Source organism: Ambystoma mexicanum, chromosome 9 (genome assembly GCF_040938575.1).
Source record: "Ambystoma mexicanum isolate Mex_15411 chromosome 9, UKY_AmexF1_1, whole genome shotgun sequence".
NCBI classification, from domain to species: Eukaryota; Metazoa; Chordata; class Amphibia; order Caudata; family Ambystomatidae; genus Ambystoma; species Ambystoma mexicanum.
The window spans coordinates 353,154,830-353,179,097 of record NC_090931.1 but is presented as its reverse complement, the minus strand read 5'-3'; the positions used below and the strand labels follow the sequence as shown (position 1 = coordinate 353,179,097).

The 24,268-nt window shown below is 47.1% G+C and overlaps 1 protein-coding gene across 3 annotated transcripts in view; it reads right to left on the bottom strand.

The window, feature by feature from the left end:
- HIP1 (huntingtin interacting protein 1) overlaps nucleotides 1-24,268 on the bottom strand; it is a 1,552,273-nt gene that overhangs the window by 1,151,982 nt on the left and 376,023 nt on the right. For all 3 annotated transcript variants that reach the window (XM_069614772.1, XM_069614774.1, XM_069614773.1), the window contains exons 5-6: nucleotides 17,057-17,137; nucleotides 16,414-16,490 (exon numbers count right to left, since the gene is read on the bottom strand). In XM_069614772.1, the coding sequence (XP_069470873.1) occupies nucleotides 16,414-16,490; nucleotides 17,057-17,137 (158 nt within the window). The remainder of the gene's footprint in view (nucleotides 1-16,413; nucleotides 16,491-17,056; nucleotides 17,138-24,268) is intronic.

The window sequence follows — 24,268 nt, the reverse complement described above, 5'->3', positions numbered from 1 at the left end:
TCCCTAAAATGAGTGGAGCCTTGTGCTCAAAATTACTTTCGGTGCTGGTGCACGCGATCGTGCAGTTCAGCCAAAAAGGGGTCTCTTGCAGGGGCTGTAGCGAGTCAGGAAGGTGGGTGAGGCAGTGAAGAATAATTTCCCACTATCCAAGGAGGGTCTCCCCAAGAGGGCAGAACAGGATCCAAGAGTTGGGAATAGCTCAGTAGCACGGGCTACCTCAATAAAGAAGAGTGGCCCTCAGGGGACACTTGTGCGTAAAAATGGATGGATGCGCCAGGGGCCACCGGTAAGGGTTGCAAGTACTCACTCAGCACACTCCGGACCAAACTTCGGCAGTCAAGTCTACTTCGTTCGCAGGTTCAAATCCTGCAGTTGCACAGCTTTGCGGCTTTCAGAGACTGCATACCAGGGATGGGGCAGTGGCGATTTCTCTGCTCCTGATGAAAGGATCAGGCCAATTCTGCTGCAGCGAGTCTAAGGGCACAGTGTGCCACAGCAGCATGGCACCCACAAAGTTCATCACCATAGCTGGGCGACACCGTGACAGCATATGCTCGGGTTCAGGCGCACTCTCCTAATTCCAGACCTAGGAATGTTAGGTGTACGAAACTCAGAGGGAGAATGCCTTATACCCAGAGCTTACTGTCTCCAAATACTAAGTGTCAACTTGAGACGGCTGCGGTACCAGGGCAAAGGTCACATGCAAGCTGGTCAGTTCACTGGGTGGTCCAGGAAAACTTCTGAGAAGGCTCGCTTACAGGTTAAGTTGGGGGTGCCGAGAATAGTTAGTCCCACTATTCCATGGGTCGAAGCGCCTTTGCAGACCTATGTTCGATCAGAAACAGGGGGTCCAACGGGGCGACAGCTGGCTCAAGGTGCCAAACCTTCCATCGGGTCACCAGCGGTTCCTCGGTTCCGCTTCTTGGTTTCAGGATACTTGGCTCCTTTCTTAAGTTCGGTGTGAACTCGAGAGATCGTCCTGGAATGGGTGTTAGATGCCTTCTCTTATCCAGAATCTCCTTTGCGCCAAAATGAAGAGGACCCAATGAGAGATCTGCTCACATACAGCCATCCCAAACGTGGACCCATCATGGACCATGGTGGTCCCAGTCATTCCCAGCAAACCAGACATCCTGGCACCCAGGATGTGTATTGGTACTAGACAGTCCAGCCCACATCCTGGAGGCACACACGCAAGGCATGCAGAAGCCCGCAAAAGCTTCGCTTTGTGTGCGGGTCTGCATGACCAAATAATGAATTTTTCCGGGTCTGCTCGACCTGGGGAAGGCAAAGGGACACGATAGCCAAAGGACAGACTAAAGGACCTTCTGGCATGGCCATTTTAGGCACTGGCCACTGTGCTTGGCCAAACGCGGTAAATGACGTATGGACCATAGAAAAGGGTTACAAATACATGAAAAGTAACAGCTGCCACCAGCTCTGTCCAAGGCACATTTGTACATTCACCGAAAAATCCTTTGAGGGTGTCTAGGGTCTTAAAAATGAAAAGGGGACCCCAGCGCACTGTACTGTAAGGTACGTTGTGTACTGATAAAATGTTGCTAAATAGCAGCAACAAGTGAAAGGCTAAGGGAAACATAGTTTCCCCATAAAAAAATGAGCAAAAAGCCCAGCGGAGTACAGCAGAAGGCTGGGCTCCACTGGAAGAAGTCAGGCTAGGATGGTCAGACAACAGCAAAAGGTTGGGGGGGTTCACAACTGCAGGGGAAATCACACAAATGGAAATATTTCCTAACAACTAACAATTCAGAAACAAAGAGCACTCCGACCCGTGACACCATTTCTGCAAGACCAAAAAAACAGGATCCGCTGCGTGTTCCCATCGATAATAGCGGTTTACGTTTGAGGGGAAGGTCCACACTATTGACAAGTTGAAGGAAGCTGTGGAAATGATGGGGTTCTCCCCTTCGCATAAAAATGGCCACTCTGTACCGAAATCTCAGAAACCTGTTGTTGGTGAAGCTCTGAAACCAAAACACAATATTTGGGTGAAGATCCCCAAAGGTGGTAGATCAGGGAAATCGCCACTACACACTTGAATGAATGAAGATATTTACAAATGTATATCTCTCAGAAGATGGGACCCTGAATATACTTAAAAAGGAAGCGCTATAAGAAGTTGTTTTGATCATGGTCTCCATTCAGCTTTTGCCTGGCCCTGAGTGAGATGTCACTTGGAGGCTGACAGGGCAAAATACCCTATATTTTTCTGTTTATTTTTGAATTGTTGTTTTTAGGTTTGTTTGTTCAAGTAAACTATGGTTGTCACATGGAAATATGAATACTCAGGACTTCAATGGCGAAGGAAACTCATTTGGCTCCTCCCTCCTCCACAGAAGACGACAATTTGTGTATGACCCCTCTACCTCATCAGAAATTGGAATTTGTATCACTTAATTTAAACGGACTAAACTCTCCAGTGAAACGGAAATCGGTCCTGCAACACCTAAAGGACCTGAATGGCACAGTGATCTTTCTACAGGAAACTCATTTACTCCCTTCAGATCTTTCTCGCTTACGGGACAGAGACTTTCCAGGACAATTTTTTGCCTCCAGCGGCTCCAAAACCTGTGGGACGGCTATCCTGTTGGCAGAGGGTATATCTTTCAAGGAATTGGACGTCATATATGATCTGGAAGGGAGGTATGTTGGTGTTAAAGGTATGTTTGGGCAATTTTACACCTTGGTTTCGATCTATGCCCCCAATGAAGGACAAGAACATTTCTTCAAATATCTGGAGGCTATAGTTCTCCCTTTTCTTGAGGGCCAGGCTCTCATTGGGAGTGACTTTAATGAGGTCCTTGATCCTATAAAAGACAAAACGCATGACCCCACACAAGATATTTTAATATTGCATTGGGTATTTGCGACTTTTTTAAAACCATAGATGTGGTCGACACCTGGAGAGTACTACATCCGGGGGAACGGATTTTACTTTCTTTTCTCATGTTCATCGCTCCTCCTGTCGTATATATTTGCTCCTGGCATCCCCTCAGCTTATCACATTTGTTGATGGGGTGTCCATTGGCCTCAGAGTTGTCTGATAATTCTCTAGTCCTTTTAACTGTCAGAGTTTGTGACCTAGCCCCATCTGCTAGGCCATTGTGGTGTTCATATAATCTGATTTGTAACGCTATGACTCTTAGGGACACAGTAGGTAAAGCTATACAGAACTATTTTCAAGTGAACCCTGTCGAAACTCACACAGCAACCACATGCAATGCCATGAAGGAAGTGATTAGGGGGGATTTAATAGCCCACACAGCAGCTTATTATAAATGCAAGCGACAGGCCCATTAAAAATGTCTAGCACTAACACACAAGACAATTTCTGCGGATCCCTTGAGCCATGGATGGCTGAACTTTTTGGGAGAGCGAGAATGGAAGATTGAGGGTCATACAATGCCATGAATTATGTTAAAAGCAATGCTTTTGCTGTAAAAATGTTATTTCTGAAATACCTTCAACGAGTACAACCTAATAAACACAGTTGAAAAAGAAATAAAAAGATGGGGTGCATCTTGTTATACCTGTTACAGAGGGGATCTAGGTTAATTCTCATTCCTGTTAAAGTCTCAAGGTCCTACTCTACCATCTGTGAAAAGTCTTGAATTGTCAGAGATTCCCATACCAGGAGCGAGAATGTGGCAAAAGGGGATTTGCAGATCAGATTTTTTACATTATCATGATGAATCCATTTTTTTGTAGATTATGTATAATGTCCTTATTGCCAGTGAAGATTTTGTGAAAATGCAGCAGACAGCCACATCAGTTTCTGCAAAGAGCAGGCTGCCCAAACTCATACCAGTGAATATGATGCAGCATAATCTACCACGGGTTAGGAACCAGTAATATGCGATTCTATATCCAACACCAGGCGTTGTGAAATCTACTTGACCATTAGCATAGTCGAGTAGTTTTCATTAAGGCCGAGCACCATTCGTACAAGTGAGCACCTGTCACTTAACCCTTGTCAGCTGGATGTTAGCAGTGGTGCTATGCATCAACAGTGCATAAATACCTGAAACTGATTTTCCAGAGCTTCCCATCTTCAATAGAAAGGCGAGAATCTGTGTATTTGGGGATCTTCAGCTAATCCAGGTCATCGTCTCTGTATCAGTTCCTTAAGCGGACTATATTGAAATAAACATTAAGGAGTTCATTTTGTTCAGTATTGTAATCTGAAAACTGGGACCTGGTAAGCCAAGTCCCTGCCAAATCATCAATCCTGAATGAACTGATCTGCCCCAACTCGTTGCAAGGTCATTTTTTTCACAGCTTTAAAAAATAAATGCATGGGAGTGGCGCAAGTCCCCTATTCCAATAAACAACCACCCACCCCCACTATTCCCCAAATCATTTTTAAATGTTTCCTAACCCACCTCCCTAAAAATAAAGCCAAGATAAATGGAGCAAAATGGCTGTTTCAACAATTTCTGTTATATTGCTGCGACAAGGTGGGTGGAATCCGACTGAACCATTAGTCAGGTGACGGCAACCTCTGTAATGGGTTTCTATTGGTTACTGTGATCTCTGCAGACGCTTAGGACTTCTTATAACCTTTGCATTCCCTAGTTCAAAGTGGTAGAGATGCTGTTCTCTCTTCACAATGACAGGTCAGCTATCTATGGTTCTCAAGATCTGTTATTTTTTTGGGAATAAAACTTTCTTTATTTGCATTTATATGAATCCCATCATAAGGAAGTGAGTCATCTTGACAGAGTACACCCACCATCCTCCCAAAAACCGCCAATCTCCATCTTCCCTATACGCCACTACCATCCATCATACTTCTCTCCCTCATCGGATTCCCTCTTCTCCACATTTCTATAGTTCCCCCTACACAAAATCCAGTGATAATGTTTGAATGTACAATGTGTACCCCATGTCCATCTCCCCCCTTCACCCTGCCTTTAACTACACACACCCCCGCACCCTTTACCCGGCATTCAGACACCTCCACTCCCAACTCACTTGTTCCACTATTGAAGGTCTCATTCCCTCCCGGCTTCCGTCACTCCTGATCCCTCTGCAGCCATTTCCCCCACACTTACTCATGCTCCTGCGGGAACCCCCTTTTTTTGGTCACCAGTTTTTCCAGGCTCATACATGCATCCAGTCTTCCCACATGCAAATGGACGGACCCATCTTCTCCTCCCCAATTGCAATACATCTCTTCACCAAGGATAAGTCCGCCAAGGTTCTCATGTGCCGTGAGGGAAGAAACCCCCCCAGATCCCGAAAATGCAGAATTCCAGGTCCATTCCCAAGCTCAAGATTTCCATTACAGCTATCAATAGGCTGCTAATCTTCGGACACATCCATACCACATGTAAATACGACTCTGTCTCTGTCTTGCATTTGGGGCAAAATGCATTGTCCCTTCTAACCATTTTATGCAGCCTCTAGGAGTATAATACACCCTGTGAAGCACTTTGTAGTGAATGGGTCCAAAGCCCAGAATCTATTGCCACTCCATTCGTGCCGCCCAATGCACTTTGCCATTCTCCATCAACCATCGTGCCCAGATCTCTTTCCCAGTTCTCTGTTAATTCTGTTAGCGGTTTTGACGTGGTACTAGCTATCCATTTATACATCGTGGAGATGGGCCCCCCTCTAGCCTATCGACCGCTACAAGCCTCAGCAGCGGCAACACAAGTGGGAGCCCCAGTTCTGCGCTCAATCAAGCTCTAAGGGAGTGTGATTCCTGTCTCTTGTTTTGATATGTCTGACACACATTGGCCACCAGTTTGCCCGTCTGAGGGAAGTCCTTGGGATAGAGCCCCCATACAGAATTAGATCAAAATCCCATCCGCCCCTCGCCCCGATTTCCCTTCCGATGGCTGGATCTCCTTCCCCAAGGAAAAACCACTCGTTTACAGCTATATACATCTGCTCAAACATCTCTGTAGATATATCATATGGCGAGGTATGCAAGATATATAGAAACTGCAGGAAAGATATAATTTTGAACAAAGCCACCTTGCCCAGAAGGGACACTGGGAGACCCACCCACCTCTCAACCTCTTGAAGGAAACTAACCACCAGTGGGTCCCAATTCAAGCAAAAGAACTCCTCTCAGAATCCAGTGATCATATCTTCTAAGTGTCTAAAGGGAAGCCTAGTAGGCACAAGCTTCCCTCCACAGTGTGTGGACTTCTCATTCCACCTCCTAAGAATATAATACACATACTTCCCCCAATTGCTCCGCAAACCACTGAAGGCACCCTATACGTGGTATACTTCATCCACCCGAGATACCGCTCACTCTGCGTCACTCACATTTAAAAGTACATCATCAGGAAAGAGGGAAATAATATCCACATGTCAATCTGGTCCACCTATCCCCTGAATATCTCATCGCTTCTCACTGCCTCCGCCAGAGGCTCAATTAACAGCATGAACAAAAAGGGATAAAGGGGGGCATCCCTGCCTCGTACCAGGCAGCAAGGCAAAAGGAGCCGAAAGCCAGCCATTTCCCCTAACCCTTGCCATTGAAGAATCATACAATAATATTGTACAGGTAATTAACGACTGGCCAAAGCCCATCCTAGCCAAAATCGCCCACAAGAAGATCCAATTCCGTCGAAGCCCTTTCAAGGAGTCCAAGGACATAACCTCTTAGTTCCTGACGCCGTTCCGCTGAGTTAACCGGATTAAACAGCCTCCTCAGGTTAAAAGTGCGTCAATCTGCACAGCATGAACACTTTCTGGGCCCCATTGATCAGATGGAAGAGAGTCGTCATCCATCTGTTTGCCAGTGCCTTCGCCAGTATGTTAATCTCTCCAATGAGAAGAGAAATTGGTCTGTACGACTCGCAGGATTCTTAGTCCCTCCCTTTTTTGTGAAAACAGTAACCATGGATTCCTGCAGGTCCGGAGGTAACCTGCCCATATCTCTACTCTCTTACAGCATGTCCAGCACCAGGTGACTCACTATATGCCCCCAAAGTTTCCAAATGGGGGAGACCTTTAGGGCCAAGGGTTTTTCCTGATTGTAACTGCACTATACTATGCTCTATTTCCAGCAGGGTCAGGTCCTCTTCTAGCAGTTCCCTTTGAGCAAATGAAATGATTTGCAACGGAATAGCTTCCGAATATATCCCCAACTCCCCAATCCCCTGCCAGAGATTAGTCATACAATTTGGCATAAAATGCGGCAAAGGAATCTGCAATTTCCTGATCTTCAACCCTTAAAGTCACCTGTTTATCCCTAACAGCTGATATCCACCTGTCCTGCTCCCTTTGCCTAACTATCCTTGCTAGCATCCTAACCGCTTTCATCTTCATGCTTGCATAGCCTGTCGCTGCTCAGCCAATTTGCGTGCCTCACATCGTCAAGAGCAAATGTCCTCACCTTGTCCTGTGCCCTGTGTAACTTCCTAAATACCCCACCAGAGCTGCCCTCCCCCCCTTAGACTTTTCCTCCAGCTCCCTATCCTTGCACTCTGCAGTGGTCTGATCCCGTATTTTTTCCCAAGCTCATTTCCTAACTTCTGTCATATCCATTCCCCTTGTAAGCTTCCAAACAGGTATCCTTGCTATTCACTAGTTGTCCCTGAAGTATTTGTCCAGGGGCCTCCCCCATAATGTCACCTATGCCAGGTGGCAGCAGCTGGTAAGCACTCAGCCACCACACCCCTTGCAGTTTATCCCTCCCCACTCTCCAACTCCAGCACCAGAGGGGAGTGATCTGAAAGTCCCAGAGGAAGGTACTCCACCCCCTTTAGCCTGTGTACACCTTCCCTGGTGGTGAAAAAGTATTCAATAAGTGATAGTGAGTGATATGCTCCCTAATTAAACAAACAGCTCCTTCCCAACTGCTGTTTCTCCCTCCATACATTCATCAAGAGCAGAGCAGCGCTTCAGCCCAGTGGTGCAACTTTGTGGAACAATTACTCCTAGCTGCTCCCTTCTTTGGCGATCCTCCCCATTATTGATCGCACCATTTAAATCACACTCCACTAGCAACACCTTGATTTCCCCCTCCAGAATCACATCTCTCACTGCACTCATCAACTCATTCTTGACCGGAGGAAAGGCATACACATTGACCAAGGTAACCATTTCTTGGCCCAGTTTCCCAACCAAACTTAAGCATCAGTCCCGTATGTCAGCCACAATGTGCCTCCTTTCCCACTGAACCTTCTTTCTGATCAGAATCGCCAAACCCCTTGGAGAATCTTGCTTAACCGGCAAAACAACATTTTCAAGTATAGGCCCTAGGACATCGTGCTGCTGTTAAGGATACTTGCTTAGACAAAGAGCATAACTTTTAAAATTACATAAGCATACAGCAGTTTAGACATACATTTCAATTACGCTTTGGGCGTTTTACATAAATGATCCCACTGGTCAGGTGCAGATGGGAGAGGAAGTTTTAGTAAGGTGTGTCTGAAGTGGCTGAGCGTACGGTCTCTTTCCTGAGTGTTGGTGGTAGTGCCTTCCAATTTCTTGGTGCTAGGACTGCAAAGCTGGCACCTCCAGCTTTAGCTCTTTTAAAGGTTGGGATGGCGAGCAGGTTGCAGTGTTGGGAGCAATTAGGTTTTGCTGAAGTGGCACGGTGAATGGTTTCTGAGAGGTAGGGAGGTGCTGTGTTTGCCAGGCAGCTGTGTGTAATGGAAAGGGCTTTGAATAGGATGTGCTCTTTGACTGGGAGCCAATGGGCGTCTTCCCGGGTTTGGGAGCCTTTTGGGTATGCTGAGGGCTGCCCTGAGAGCATTGTTTTGAGTGGTTTGGAGTTTCTTTAAGTTCTTGGCTAAGGTGCCTAAGTAGAGGACATTGCAGTAGTCCAATCAAGCCCCTACTGTGGCTCTGGCTATGGACAGGCAGTTTTGGAGGTGAGAGGTAAGGTTTGACAGCATTTATGATTTTGGTGGTTAGAGCTGCCGAGGATGTGATGGCGCTAACTTGTCATGACATGGATAGGGTGGAGTCTATGTTTACTCCCAGTGTTTTGGCGGTTTTTGATGTAGTGATGGGTGTGTTGTCTATGATGAAGGAGGAGTATTTGCTGTCCAATTTATTGAGTGGTTGTTTGGTACCTACTATGAGTATTTCAGTCTTATTTCCATTCAGACAAAGGCCGTTAGCCGTCATCCAGGGCTGGATGATGGCATAGATCTCACTTAGCTTGGAAGCGTCCTGTTCATAGGAACCGGTGAGTGGGAGTAGTACTTGTGTATCATCGGCATAATTAGTATAGGTTATGCCATGATCGGCGAGGTCGTTGGAGAGGGAGAGTAAAAATGTTGTAGAGAGTCGGAGAATACCCTCATTAGCCTTTCCTCAAGGAAGGAGGTGATCCATGTGGTAGCTTGCTGTGAGAAGTGAGCCTTCTTGAGGTGTCTGCATAGGGTCATGTGATCTATCAGATCGAAGGCTGCAGTCAGGTCAAGCAGCAAGAGTAGCGCTGGTTTGCCTTTGTCTGTGGTTTGTTCAATTTGCATTTTTAGGTTGAGTAGGGCGGTTTCGGTTCAATGCCGTGGCCGGAAACCTGATTGTCTCTTGCCCAGGATGTTGTTTTCTTCCAGGAATTGTTGTATCTGAAGGTATGCTGCTTTGTCCAGTATCTTAAGCAGGAATGGGACGGTTGTTATGGGTCTATAGTTATTGGGCATGTCTGGGTCGAGTGAAGGTTTGAGTAGTGGGAGAACCCAGGCTTCTTTGAGAGTAGTGGGGACTATGCCAGTGGAGAGAGAAGCATTAATGATGGCTGTAATCAGTGGTGCTAGTGGCTGTCTGCACTCTTTGATGAGTGATGCGGGGCAAATGTCACCCTTGCATGAAGAGAGCTTGATGCATTCCATGATGGCTGTAACAACAGAGTCCGTGAATGGTCCAAAGGAGAAGGCTTTAGAATCTTTGCTGTCATGAGCAGGAGCTGGGCTTTGGAGGGTGCTTGGTCTTAGACAAGCCACTGAGGTAGTTTTTTATTTTCTCTTTGAATGTGTCTAGTTTGTGCAAAATGGGTGTTTGTATATTTTTACACCATGTTTCCTCTTTGAATGTTTCCTGGGTATTGGTGGGTGGGCAGGCGAGCTCTTTGTAGATAGCGAATAGTTCCTTCGCCTCAGAATGAGTGTTAGCAATTCTGGAGTTGTATGATGCAGCTTTGGCTAATGCGATTTCTTTTTTGTAGCGGGCGGCAATGGATTTGTCGGCCCGCAGAGTGGGATGGGACGGCCATGCCTTCCATGTGGCGAGTGCCATTTGTTTTAGGGATCTCAGGTCTAGTAGCCCTTTGTTGAACCATGAGTTGGAGTGTTTGCATTTTGGCTTTGTTCCTTGGTTAGAGGTGCAGTGGCTTCTATGGCTGTTTTTATGACTATGCTGTATGTGTCAACTAGTGCTACCCTGTCTGTAGAGAAGGGAGACCTCAGGGCTGATGCAGCCTCTTGGGGGGGTCTGGGGGGAGGGGGGAGTATTCTTTCTTTAGTGAGGAGTCTGGCTGATCTGGTTGTATCTGAGGGTATGGGTGCCAAGGGTTTGGGTAGAGGCTTGGTTGGGATAAAGAAGTGTATGAGGAAGTGGTCAGTCCAAGGGCATGGCGTGATGGAGCCGATGTCTATGTCACAGTTGTGGTCTGATATCCAGTTCAGTACTCGCCCTTTGGTATGTGTAGGGTGAGTGACCCTTTGGATGAAGTTTAGGTCATGAAGAGCTTTGTCAAGGGCTTTGCTTTGTTTGTCCTTGGGGTCTCAGAGGCCAAGATTAAGGTTGCCTAGGATGATAGTTTTGTTATTGTTTTTCAAGTTGTGTCCTATCTGGTGGAGCAGGTTGGCTTGGAATTCTAGTAGTGGGCCTGGCAGGCGGTATATGGCATGTATGGTGATCGTCTCGTTAGCAGAGACGGCAAGCTTGATAGATAGTGCGTCTGTGTGTTCTTCGAAAGTAGTGCCGATTTGTCATATGGTCAGTGAGTCTTTGGCGATGATCAGCAACCCCCCTCCTTTGTTGGTAGTTCTGCCCTTGTGGAACACAGTGTAGGCTGGTGGCAGTGTGAGGCAGATGGAAGGGCCAGAGGCTTCATGAAGCCATGTTTCGGTGAGGATGTCTAGGTCAAGGTCAGTGATCAGGTCATGAATATCTGTGGCGTGAGCCGGGAGTGACCCGACATTAATTAGGGCGCACTTGAGGGGTGCGTGTGTTGAGGGTATAGGTGCTTCTATGTTTTTGCTTGGCTTGGCTGCGATAGCTGCAGTGTTAGGAGAGGGTGTGGATGTAGAATTGGTTGAGGTGGGCACCGTGAGCTTGTGTGTGAGTGTGGCAGGTATGATGGCGTGCGGTTTATGAATGGGTGATATGGGTCTGTGGTGGGAGCGGATTCTTAGGAGTTGGTTTCTCATGGATGTGGATCTGGGGTGGGAGCTGGGAGTCTGGGTCGAGTTAGAGCAGCAGCTGGTCTTGGTTTGTGGTCTATTATGTGAGTTGGTAGGCGGCGCATGTGCTGGGGGTGTTTGTGTGGGCAAGTCAGTGGGAGATCTGCTAAAGGGGAGTGGAAAGGGTGTAGGGTTTGTGTCCTCCGAGTGTGGTGTGGCCTGTGGCGCCATATGGGGACTGAGGATTCAAACAGGTCAGTGGGGCAGGTGGGCAGGTGTAGGCCAAGCCAGCAGTGTCTGTGACCTATGCGTGGTGAGCGCGAAGGGTGCAGTGAGAGGGTGAGATGTTAGGGAGAGCGTGGGCCACTAATTGTTGGAGCCCTAACAGTGAGTGCAGAGTACAAGCATAGAAGCGAATCACAGTGTCACGTTCTGAGTTAGAGGCACAGGGTGCGCACAGGGCAAAATCACAGTAGCACGTTCTGAATTAGGGGCACAGGCTGCACACAGGGCATAATCACAGTAGCATGTTCTGAGTCAGAGGCACAGGGTGCACACAGAGCAAAATCACAATAGGTATATGGCACGTTATAGCAGCCCGTGCTGGCTAGGTACACATGGTGGGGTAGAAAGGCATGTTGCATTGGCTAATTGTAGGGACAGATCTGCCGTGAGTACTGTACTTCATTGTCACCTACCCCATTCTTTACACCGTGAATTACATGCATGCCCCTTACCCACTCTGGTAAACGCTAGTGTAAGACACGTGATTGCTGCTGCCCCCTACATGACCCTGTTGCTGAGTACTTTGTAACACCCCTCCATATCCACAACTCCCGGCCTTAAACACCCCTCTTCTGCCACTACACCCTACACTTTCAAACCTCAGAAATATCTGTCACCCCTCCACCAGCCCCTTTTACCTGAACCACCCAACTAACAAGCAAACAAGCACTGCCAACCAGGCAGCACAAAGCATCAAGTCAGTGAACACTCACAAGGGGCAAGTTCCGGCCCTTGGCAGAGACAATGGTAGAGCCCCATTTTTCTCCATCGCCTCGTGACACACATAGGCCCCCTCCTACCCACAAGCCCCATCTAGAAACCACCTCCTCCCCTCTTCAGATCCAACAGTCTCACTACCACAGATCCAAACCTGTATTGGCAATCATTTCAGAAGACCCACAGCCTACCCCAGCAGGCCCCAGGCTGCTCCTCTAAAATCTTCCTTGCGCTAAGAGAACCATGTCTCTGCCCGCCACCCAATGCAGACCCCTCTCCCTCAGCCGTCTGTTCCATCAAGCTGTTCAGAGCACTACGTATACCCTGGACTAGAGCCCTGTCCCGTACCAGTTTATGCCAGGGTACTGTCGCTAATCACCAGCACCCTGCCTGAGGCACCTTTCCCATTGCCTCTGCAGAAGAAACTCTGACACTTTCTCGTCCAGTGGTACACTGGTTATCCCTTTCCCTCCCATGGTCCCGTGAAATAGGGCCATGTTCCTAAATCAAATCCCACACCTCTACAGGTCTATTGAAGGACTTGTTTTGTACCAGGATCTTCAACTTAGCTGGCTAGAAAATCATGTACTTTAGTTGTAGCTCCTTCAATCGTTGCTCGACTGCCTCGTAGGTCTTTCGTTGTCGCTGGACCTCCTGCATAAAATTTGGGAACATCAGGATCTTGATGTCGCCAACAATATATGCCGATCGCTGCCTGGTGTCTTGGCGACGGCGTCCCTGTCTCCAAAATTGAGGAATTGTGCAATTATAGCTTGTGGTGGAGCTCCCACTGGAGGTCTCCTGCCATAAACCCTGTGAGCCTGTACTATTGTAAATTACTTTGATAGCCCCATCACCGCTAACGTCTCTAATTATTTTCTCTACATATAGTTTGGTGCTGTGGCCCTCTTCCCTTTCAGCAAACCCAAGGATCCAAACATTGCAAGGTCTGGACCGGCAATCCGCCCTCTCCTCCATCTACTGCATCGCTGCCGCCAGCGCATTCAAAGTACGTCTTCTGCTTCCCTAACTCTCTGCTCCACTTCCGTGATCCTTTTGTTCACTTTCTTGAGGTCCATTCTTATCAAGGATATCTACACCCCCACTGACTGTACCTTAGTCTCAAGTAAGGATTGCTAATCCCCGATGGCCTTCATAAGGGCGTCCAAGGACGCCGTCTCCACCTCTGTAGTCGTCCCAGCAGAGTCACTAACTGTCTGAGGGGTTATCTTAGCATTCTTCCCTCTACAACAATAAAATGGTCCATCTTCTGCCGTTGCTGACCTTTCACAATTTTAAGGTTCAGTTTGTATGCTGCTGGCTAGCCAATCTGTGCGAAACAAAGAGAAACGTCTACTGGATCCCCCTCAGCCTTAATGTGTCTTCAAAGAGGTGACTGTCTCTCCCCAAATCTCCACACACTCCTTTTCAGTATGTACCTATGCTCGCAGCTGCTCTTGACTTGGAACAAATGCTTCCCCTTCTAAGTGCGGTTGCCAGGACAACCAGCTGCACTGCCACCGATCCTCTGCGCAGAACAAGCGCCTCCTCTGTGTTCAAGCCCCTTCACAACCGAGCCAGACCCTCGGGCCCTCCAAGCCATGCCCGCTCTACCAGACTACTCGGTCGCACCGGATCACTTCCTCTGCTACATCATCCTCCTCACTGGTCGCTCAGCCAGCTTGTTTCTTCCCTCCTCCTTCACCGGGGACTTGGTAGGCCGGGCAAATCAACTTTCCTGCACTTTCACACGGCGAGCCGCGCCACGGGCCAATCCTCCTACACATCTAGATACCAGAGGGCCACACTGCGCACCGTCAAGCCCCCGGCAACAGGGTCGTGGGCTCCATCACACACTTTTGTGCCCCATCCAAGATAGCAGGTGCAACTCCCAGATCGCTGTGTCATCTATTATCTCGGTGGAAATCTCTTCAAGTGCTTTGCCTTCGTCACCCAATTCCACCGGGCAGACTCCTTCACCATATATCACCCCTTCGGGTGTTTCAGAGGCAGAGGCTAGGATATATCAGGATATATACCAGGGCGCACGGAGGAGCTCAGAGCCTCACACCCGCTCTGTTTGGCCCCCCCCAACATCTGTTATTTTTTAATTGCTGATGGATTCAGAGCAAAGTTTAGAGGAAGTCACCCCATCAGTGACCATGGGAGCTTGAGATGTCTCGTCTGTCCTTTTTTCCCCCTTTACCATTTCTGTGATTTAAAGGGGTTTTTTGTTTCTTCTCATCTTTAGAATATTGTAGGAAAGCTTACAGAATCCTCTGTTTTGCCAGATTGCTAATGTCACACCTTGGCAAAGATGACAAAGGTTATTTGGATGTAAATAAATGCAGTTATCATGGGGGTCCTCTTGACCCACATTTCTCTTGGCACATTTTCCAGATGCCCAGAAGAATGACATACGCATGCCGCCCCCAAGGCTGACAGTTGCAGACTTTCCGAAAACAGACAACAGCAAACCTAGCTCTGACAGTCATCAGCAAAGAGGCTCAAAGAGAAAGGTAAAACTTTGAACAAAATATCCATTTTCACATCTTGCAGTAGAACAAGTTCAAACTATACGGTGCACTCTTACCTTACCTCTCTCCACTCAGATCATCTCCTTTCATGGAAGATTAATCTAAGGAAAGCCTCTGAGTTTCGATATGATTGGTCAGAATTAGGCTGGCCAGTGCATCGTTTCATACGCATGAATAATGGGAAAAGTTCTTTATGATGCTGAATATTCATTTTAAAGTTGTGACCGGGTCAATTCTGAGAGGCGCGACTGCCAAAATACTAGAGGAATGCATGCAATCAAACAAACAAACCTCAACCTGGACTTAGATACATTGATATGTGCACAATAACAAGAACATGAGAGCAGTATACATCAGAGTTAAATATACAGCGGGTCTGCAACCCGTGATGCTCCAGATGTTTCGGACTATGACTCCCATGATCCCTTAACATTGGTTATGCAGAATAAAAAACTGATGGGAGTTGTGATCAAAAATATCTGGAGAGAAGGTTGCAGATCCCTCAACTATGGTATCGCGTAGTAGCTCACCCCAAAAACGACAGTATGGTACGGTGCATTGTTTAAAATTCCGAAATGTCTAATATGCTTATCCAGACAAACCTTTGGCAGAAGCCCTATGCTCTCCGGTTACATTTACTGTATGATGTGGGCTGAAGAGGCAAGAAATGCTCCAAGATCTTTTCACCACTGAACAAAATAGTTACAGACAAATCCAAGAACATAAAATAGCAAGGAGATGCACAGAAAGACAGTCTGTTTCAGCCAAAAATACAGCTATACACTGACATTAACCATCACATGGACACATCTCCAATCAGACAAGCTAGACCATAAATGTGAAAACACCCAATTTTAACAAGTTAAAATAGGAACACACACACACACACACACACACACACACACACACACACACACCCCCCCCCCCCATTAGGACTAAGCCGGTCTGGGAAAAATGCAGGTAAAATGGCAGGTACTACCAGCTCTGTCATTTGTCCCAGACCGGCATACTCTGGTAGGGGCAGGGAGCTACCGGCAGGCACAACCTGCCGGAGTTCTGGCCATTACCGGCACAGAAATCACTGAATCGGTGGCACAGTTCGCAACAGTGCCAGTGATTCAGTAGTTCCCATCCCATAAAGTCCTATGGGAATCCATGGATGGGAACCTTCTGCCGTTGCCGGCTTCTGTAATATTCCGGTGACACTGGGATATCAGGTATCGGGGGCCGGTAATGGTAAAGCGAGCCTGCGGTAAAATACCAGTAACGGCTCGTAATGAGGGTCAGTGAGTTCCTTCACAAAGGTGAAGAGGACCCAGACATCCATGTACGTACAAGTGCACAAAGACCTAGGCGACGGATGAGATTTCTAGATGATTAGCCATTTTCATTGGATCAATACCCAAAGCTGCTTGAATGTTTGTACTTTTAAAAGAATGCTCATAAACCCTTCACTTGAAACAAAACAAAAAAAAATACATAAGCATGGTATCATTAACTTCCTGATATTGAAGGCTACTCCTTGCACTTACAAATTGTTAACATCATTCTCGCCCGCTTCATCCAGCTGCCGGTCACTCATCTGCAGGTTTCCGGGGAACCTCGGGTTCTGGGGAGAGGACACAGGAAAGTCAGGCCACAGCCACCCATTCCAAACTTTCAGCACAAGTACTGGATCCACCTACCCCCTCCAAACATCACAACACTGAGGTTTTGGGCTTTGTAAACCAGAAACATGGTAGGAACTGCAAGAATGTGTCATCGCTTATTTTCGGGACCAATAAGGGCCCTTCCTCAGACAGCAAGGAATTCAGGAGAAAGATGAGAAATCAGGAAGCAGAGTAAAGACTCTGGAAACGTAGTATGGGATTAAGGGAGAGGCTAAGGGAAGGAAGAGATAATCAAGCAGAAGCCAGGCAATTGAGATGGGGACAGGGACTAGGCAACTACAAAGGAATAAGAAAGAGCAAGGATCGGGAAAGCCGGAAAAAGATCAGGAAAGAGTGTCAGAATTCTGGTAGTTTGTAATGAAACTAGAAGAGTGGAAGAGATTAAAAAGGCAGGAACGATATTAAGAGAGGGACTATGGATGCCAGAAAGCATGTAAAGAGTCAGAAGGTCAAACAAGGAATTGGGAAAGCTGAATTGGGAATATGTATTCTGGGAAGGTCTTACTTTGGTATGGAATTCCATTTTTGTTCTCAGGAGTTTCAGATAGATGCTGCACAGCTGCCCATAACCTTCACTCAGATGGCCCTGCGTGGAAAGAAAAAGTACACCATGTAAAGCAAAATCAATGGAGGAAAATCAGGCACACATGGACACATTTCTGATCTTTCACACCTGGGATAGAGACCCTTAAAATGTTGTTTCTCTTGTACCGAACATGCAACTTCAATGAATCAGCCCAACAAGTAATAGGTTTGAGCCCCTGAAAGAAGTGGGCTAGCGATGATCAACATCACTTCAAGAGAAATCTTTAGGTGAGGTTAGTGGTGGAGTTAGCTGTCCAGAGCCCACAAATGCTGGCTGACTGAAAGGGTACCGGTTTAGGCTCGGTAGGCAAGGATTGGATGGCCACCAAAACTTTGATAGCTGAAATACTGGTGACGGGTGGGCTGGTTTAACTTCCAGTCCTGCAGTTATATATATCTGGTGTGGATCCACAGAAGTAATTCAGAAGACAACTGGACCTGAAATCCAAGGAAGCAGAGAGGACCAAAAGGGGTGCCTGGGACTTTCTTTGGAAGCGTTGTTGCTGCATGCAAGGTGAAGTTCTGCCTCTTGTCGACCAGGGGACGCTTGCTCAAGAAGATTCCCTCATTTGAAATGTCGGGCACAACCCAATCACTGTCCTTCACAGCTCGCAGTGTTCTACTGAATCTCCTGGAACCAGGTGCTATTCTTCCTGAGATGGGGCCCTGTTGTGCTTGTGTTCAGTGCTGCTAAATCATCATGCTGACTCAGAGGGACATTCTGCTGTGTGGCACTGCTCCTGCTCATGGTGTTGAACCGAGCTGGTGCAGAATGTATGCATTTACTTTGACAGTATTCCCTACAACAGCACTTACTTTGTCACATTTACTTTGCCAGACATTTACTTTGTCATTGCACGGGGAGACCCCCTGTACCCACCTTCTTTTTCACTCCCATATCCCCCCCGCTACCCTTAGAGCCCAAACCTAACCTTACGATATCCCTAATGGTATCCAGTACCATCTTCACAATGTGAAGACACAGACAAGGTAAATGTCTGGCGTAGTGAATGTATGACAAAGTAAGTGTATGTGGTAAAGTAAAGGGGCATACCCTGGTGTAGAGACCTTTGTCTCCTCCTGCATGGAATTTCGGACATTGTATGGTACTGTTACAAATGCTTAGCTCTTCACCATTGTGATTTGCCTGAAAGGGGTTGTCCTTTGCCGTGTCCTCTGCCACGGAGGTGCTAGCCTGGTTTTGATCCGGTAACATGAATTTTCAAATGCACAACAGCACGGGTGGTACCCAATCCAGACACTCTGAAACTTTTGCTTCGCCATTGTCTCATGGGCCTTCTCTGGGTCCTTCGATCTGTATTCAGTCTCTGGTCTACCGATGTTGGGATCCGGTGGACTGTTTTCTATACATTTTGATGCACCCTTCATATCGATGTTCTTCTATAGGCATTGTGTGCCTTAAACACAGTCATCTCTACACTCACACTTAGCTAAGGACCCTGGCTGTGAGGATCATGCATGGGGTCTTCCAGACTTTCCATCAGGGCGGATGCCTTGGTCTTTAGTTTCATGCCCTGCGAGTACTACTTCCCAGTCTCGACACTAACCACAACTTTAACTATGGTTGTGTCACATTAAAAACTGTGGGCTGAAAACTCCCTTGAAATAATAAAAACAGGTATTTACTGATGACTTCTTGTGTGACATTTGTTAAAGGACTCGAGTTGAACACCCATTTTTAACACTCTTTTCCTCCCACTTTAAACCGTGACACAATGTTTACTATTATCTTAATACTGGGTACTTCTGTTTAAAGTGTGAGTGGGAGCCCTTTTGGGCACCATTGCTGTTTTTTAGATCTATCCTTGTTACTTACTTACATTACGTACATTTAACGTTGCTGCAGTTTTAGACTAAAAAATATATTTTTCTGTACATATGGCCTGCATGACATTTTTCTTGGTGTTTGTTATCTGGCTCCTCCCTTCCAAGAGTGAATCCCAACTGCTTTGCCAGGTTTAGCAGTGAGTTCGGATCAACTTGGTGAAAATCCCTGCACAAGCACTCCACATTGGCTTCTCTGAACCCATCAATGGAAAGTTTCAGAAAATCATCCCTACAACCATTGTGACAAAATCACCTACACAGTAGCCACTGGGGGGCTACAGAAACCTAGGGCGTCTAGAGGAAGCCATCAATTAAGGATGTGTGGCGAGCTAAAGGAACTACTCATCCTTTACTATGAGGTGCTGAGCCACAAGGGACTGGGTTGGTTGGGAAGCTACCCGATGGGCCTCCCAGTGGGTGGATGAGCAGGATTTCCGGTGCTCGCCCTCCCCACCAAGATGCAGTATTCAGATGTACCCTGCAGGGATGCATCATCTCAAAAGAAAAAAAGATTACAACTCCCAGTAAACCATGGTTTGGCAGAAACAGATAACAGAGGCGAATTAAGCCACAAACGGTCAATGAATTCAAACCGCAGACGAGAAGTAAACCATGAACTTTCAGGGAAATTCTCATACCGGCATCTCCAATGCGAAGGTACATTTTGGGAATGTCGATCTGAGCGGTTAGCCACAACCGCTTGCTCAAGGAACAGTGACAGCCACTGAGCCACAGACTCACCGACAGGTAGTTCCAAGGTGGTGTTGATGGCCAAGCACATTTTACAGCATGGCGACAGCAATTAAAATTAACACTGGCAATTCAAATCCTGCCCAATACCATAAGCTTAACAATAATGAGAGAATATCACAATTAAAGCTCCACTGGAATGAAAGCCTATCGAAAGCCCCAGAACAGGCCACAGATTGAAAGATCAGTCCTGAGCATACTTACAAGACAGCCACCGGCCTAGGTGTGTAAAGGAGGCTGGGAAAAGCCCAAAAGGATTAACACTAGGACAAAGGAGACATGAGACATGCTACTCCATTTTCCCTGGATAAACTGGTAGACTGCTACCTGAAATGAGGTGGTAAGCCTTACACCCACCATGCAGCAGATGCAGGACAGACCACACTATCGGGTCTACTGGTGCGAGGGTGGAATCCAGATCAAGGGTCTACAAATGAGAATTAAAGAAGGACGGCCACAAGACTGGGCGCTTCCATAAGCTGGTTATGAAGAACCACCCCTGGCTAGAGGGACATAATATAGAAAGTCTGTGTGAAAAAGGCTGTGTGTGAGGGGGAGAAATACGCAGTGCAGCTAAGTAGACCAGAGGCTGTGGAGGAAACTAAAAAAACTAAGACATGTAATGAAAAACAAGAGGCTGTGACGAGGCCTCAGAGTATAACATAATGTGTGCTTTGAAAAATTGCCACAGAGAGGCCAGACAGAAGATGGTGATTAGAAGGAGCAACAGCATAGAAGTCAGAATGGGGCGTACTCTTTGGAGGGGAAACCTATTGTGTTCCTTTGGTTAAAGAAAATATTTGGACAAGATGTGCTTCTCTGGCACCATCCTGAAATCGTCCACATCCAACTTAAATGGCAGACACCAGGCTGTCTACATGGACCCAATCAGGTCCGAACATCTTCCCACACCTGTGGAGTCTCCAAGTGCTCCATTCTCTCCCCGCTATTCTTGAACCTCTATATGGAAATGCTGGGCTCATTCCTAGACGACCCAAATATTGTAATACACCAGTATGCAGATGATAAACAATTGTACCTAAAGATCAAGTTCCCAAAAGATATCGCTCACGCTTTGCAACCATTCAAACATGGATGACAAAAGCATATTTAAGGCTTAACCAAACCAAGAATAAAATCCTACCACTGAGCCGCTCATCCAAAAAGGAACCCACTATAAGGGGGCTAGATAATATCCACTTGGAGGTTTTCATCATCACCTCACCCTCTCAGCAAAAGCTCAAGGTTTCATTGCAGATCACAATCTAAACTTCCAACAACACATTACAAAAAAGGCTCAAACTGCTTTGCATCAGAGGTCTACTCTGCAAGAATAAGCCCTTCCTCCAGCCCTAGGACTTAAGAATGGTGGTTACAGGCCCTAGTGATCGTGCAATTCTGACGGGTTTAACACCCAACTCACAGGGCTCCGGGCTGTTCACCGGCTCCCCTCCCCCTAACAGGCCCACTACACTGCGGCTCGCCTCATCAGTGGCTTTAGGAAATTTGATGACATTATCCACCTTGTGCAAATGACAATGGCCCTCCATGCCAGCTAGGTTCAAAACCATGTGTCTCACCGACAAGGCAACCACCACCGGGATGCAGCCTACCTGATGGACAAACTTAAAACAGAGTGGCACATCGTCATCTCACAGTAAGACCATCACTAGATAGCTTGCAAGGAGAAAAGTAGGAAACAGTCCAGCTCATGCTAACCTCCCGTCCTCTGGAGCCCAATCCCGGCAGCAATTCGGACTGCTGTTCCTTGAGTTTAGGAAAGGACCGAAGATGTGGATCTTCCTACAACACCTTGATGTAACAGTCAGTCATCTTGTGAACACCATCATCCATACATTGTACCTTCAATTATTATTACTAATGTTTACTTGAGGACCGAAGGAATCCCTCTATGAGCTGTGCAGTGTTCCCATGCTAGGTTTGCACTATATAGCTATTAGCTTGTAAGCTTAGGTTATAATTTAATGTTGAAGAATGCACCAGTCTGAGGTGCAGGGAACACTGGAGGGCACCACTTTATGCTGTGCTATCCTTGGCATGTGATCTACAAATTATTTCCTTATTATTTCTATATAATTTCCCCAGAACATTTAGGGATTCGCCCTAATGTGACTCAATAGAAGTGGAATACGGAGGATCCCCAGAGCTCTAGTCCTCCTTTGGATGCCCCAAGAAGGCAGCGGCTGTCTAAATCGGGAAGAACCCCTCATCCCCTCACTGGGTATATGTGCCTCAAATTAAAGCAGGAGGAGAGTCAGAAAAGGAGTGTCAGTAATATTCTGCTGGTGAGGAAGCTAACTAGGTAAGCCCTAGGATACATTTAATATACAGGTGAAATGAGCTGGGGATTTGAAAAACAGTTTGAGCCCTGTCGCAGTCCCATGCACGGAGCAGGACTTGGTGACTTGGGGATCATGTTGGGTGCACATGCCCCAGCAGTGAATGCAGACAGGAGCTGAATGAAAACCCTAGGGCAACAAAAGGAAACACATGGATTATGCATACACAAACAGCAAAAGGATGATAAAAGCATAGAAATTAAGTAACTTGGCCACGGGGAGATTAGAACTCAGGATCAGATGGTCATCATTATACTGATGCTTGATTCCAACATGGTACCAGAGCTTTTGTAAGCTCTGATCGCAGGGCACAGGACGATTTCAATTAGTATCCACAACAAACAGACACATGGGAAAGAGTTGGCAACATTAAGTAACATTCAATATGTAGCAACTAGCTAATGGGGGAAACAGACTCCAACAAAAGCATTCATTGGGATCATTAAGGCCAGAGCGCCCCCCACCCGCTGCCCCAATCAAGAGGCACAAGAGTATTAGGATGGCATTCCAGAGTGTGAGCTGTGTTGTATGTGTTGTACAGAGAAGGAATGTAAGAGCTAAAGAAGAACTGCTGTTGACCAAGCCATACAGGTCAGTTAGTTGGAGTTAGAAAGAGACATTTCTTGTGGGAGGACCACCTTGGGGGGGGGGGGGTTGGGGGGTGGGCACGGGAGAGAATGCCCTGGGGCTTCCTAAGTGCCTCCGTGCAGCGCTGGACCTGATGTGTATTTAATGCAGCCCTGCAGCACCTTACGACCTCTATGGAGCTGGGGATGCGGGAAGGGTGTGAGGGGGTGTGTGGGGGTGCCAAGAGGAGGCTATTTCAATCCAAGTCCAGGGAACTAACGCCATCAACAAGCCAGTGACTAATTGAAGGAGCCTGGGCCGGCTGTGACGAGCTCCTTAGGATGGAGGTTCGCCATAAGCACTTGCTACCTTAGAGGTGAGGAGCTTTGGAAGTGGGAGTCTGCATTGCGGATTTGGCCTCACTCCGCAGTGGATTGTGTGTGGCCGGGAACCGCGAGGCAGAGTCCTGTGATCTATAACATCTAGTGGGCCGGTGGTGTGCTGACTCATGGAGCCACCCCCCCCTCGCACTGGTCTAATTGCTGCGGGATGTTTGTTGCAGCAGGAAAGGAACCACCTGATGCTTAATTTGAATACAGGTCATATCTACATATTAAGGTACCGGGCCGCTGTCCATCTATTTTGCTACCGTTGGAGCCTGACCCAATACTCTCTCCCATTGCACTTCACAAGGTGCTGACCTCTCACCTGCACACAGAGTCACAAACATCTAGCTGCTGGACAGCGTCTCCCGCCCCTGTGGCTGCTGGGGACAGTGATGGCCAAGCAACCTAAAAAGCCCAGAAGCAGTGATATTGCCACCATGCTTCATGTGCAGGTTAAGTCCAAAAAAGCAGACATTGTGGTGGTGACAATACATATTTCTGCTGAAAAAGGGAACGACTTGACCCAAACAGCCATTAAATTGGATCTATACAATCTCCTTGGGGAAATGAAAAAGGAAATGCACAGCAGCATGTGAGAACTCACGTTAAATACTGCTACACTCGAAAAGTGCGCTGACAAAGCCGATCAAAGAGGTCGAAAACTCGATCCGTGAGCAGTCTCTTGAATCTTCTGAGGTGTCCCAATTCCTCTTGGACATAGAGAACAGATGTGAAGCCTTGGAGCATGAGCAAGAATTAATTGAAAACTGCTTGAGGCGCAAGAATATCAGACTGAAGGGCATTCCCTGTTCGGTGGGGGATAAAAAAAAGTCTCAACCTTCTTGATGATATTGCAATTGAACTCCAACTCACTCACCGTCTGCGCAGGCTCTCTGGAGGAGGGTCAACTTGATGTCCTCACCTGGGTCTGCTTCTATTCATTCAAGCAGAGGATAATGGAAGCTGCACATGGCTCACCTGATTTATACTTTCATAGAGCTGAACTTCAGGCGTACGAAGATCTCGACACTAAAGTGCAGAGCCCTCTGCCCAATTACGACCTGTCTCAGGAAGGAGAAGACACTCTTACAGGTGAGGTTTCCCATCAGTCCTCATTGAGCCTACTGGAAGAATTATATGCCACCAGAAATTGTGTAGGTTCCGCACCGGGACCTGCATTTTTATTGGGTGGTGATTTTAATTTAAAATTAAGCGAGTGCA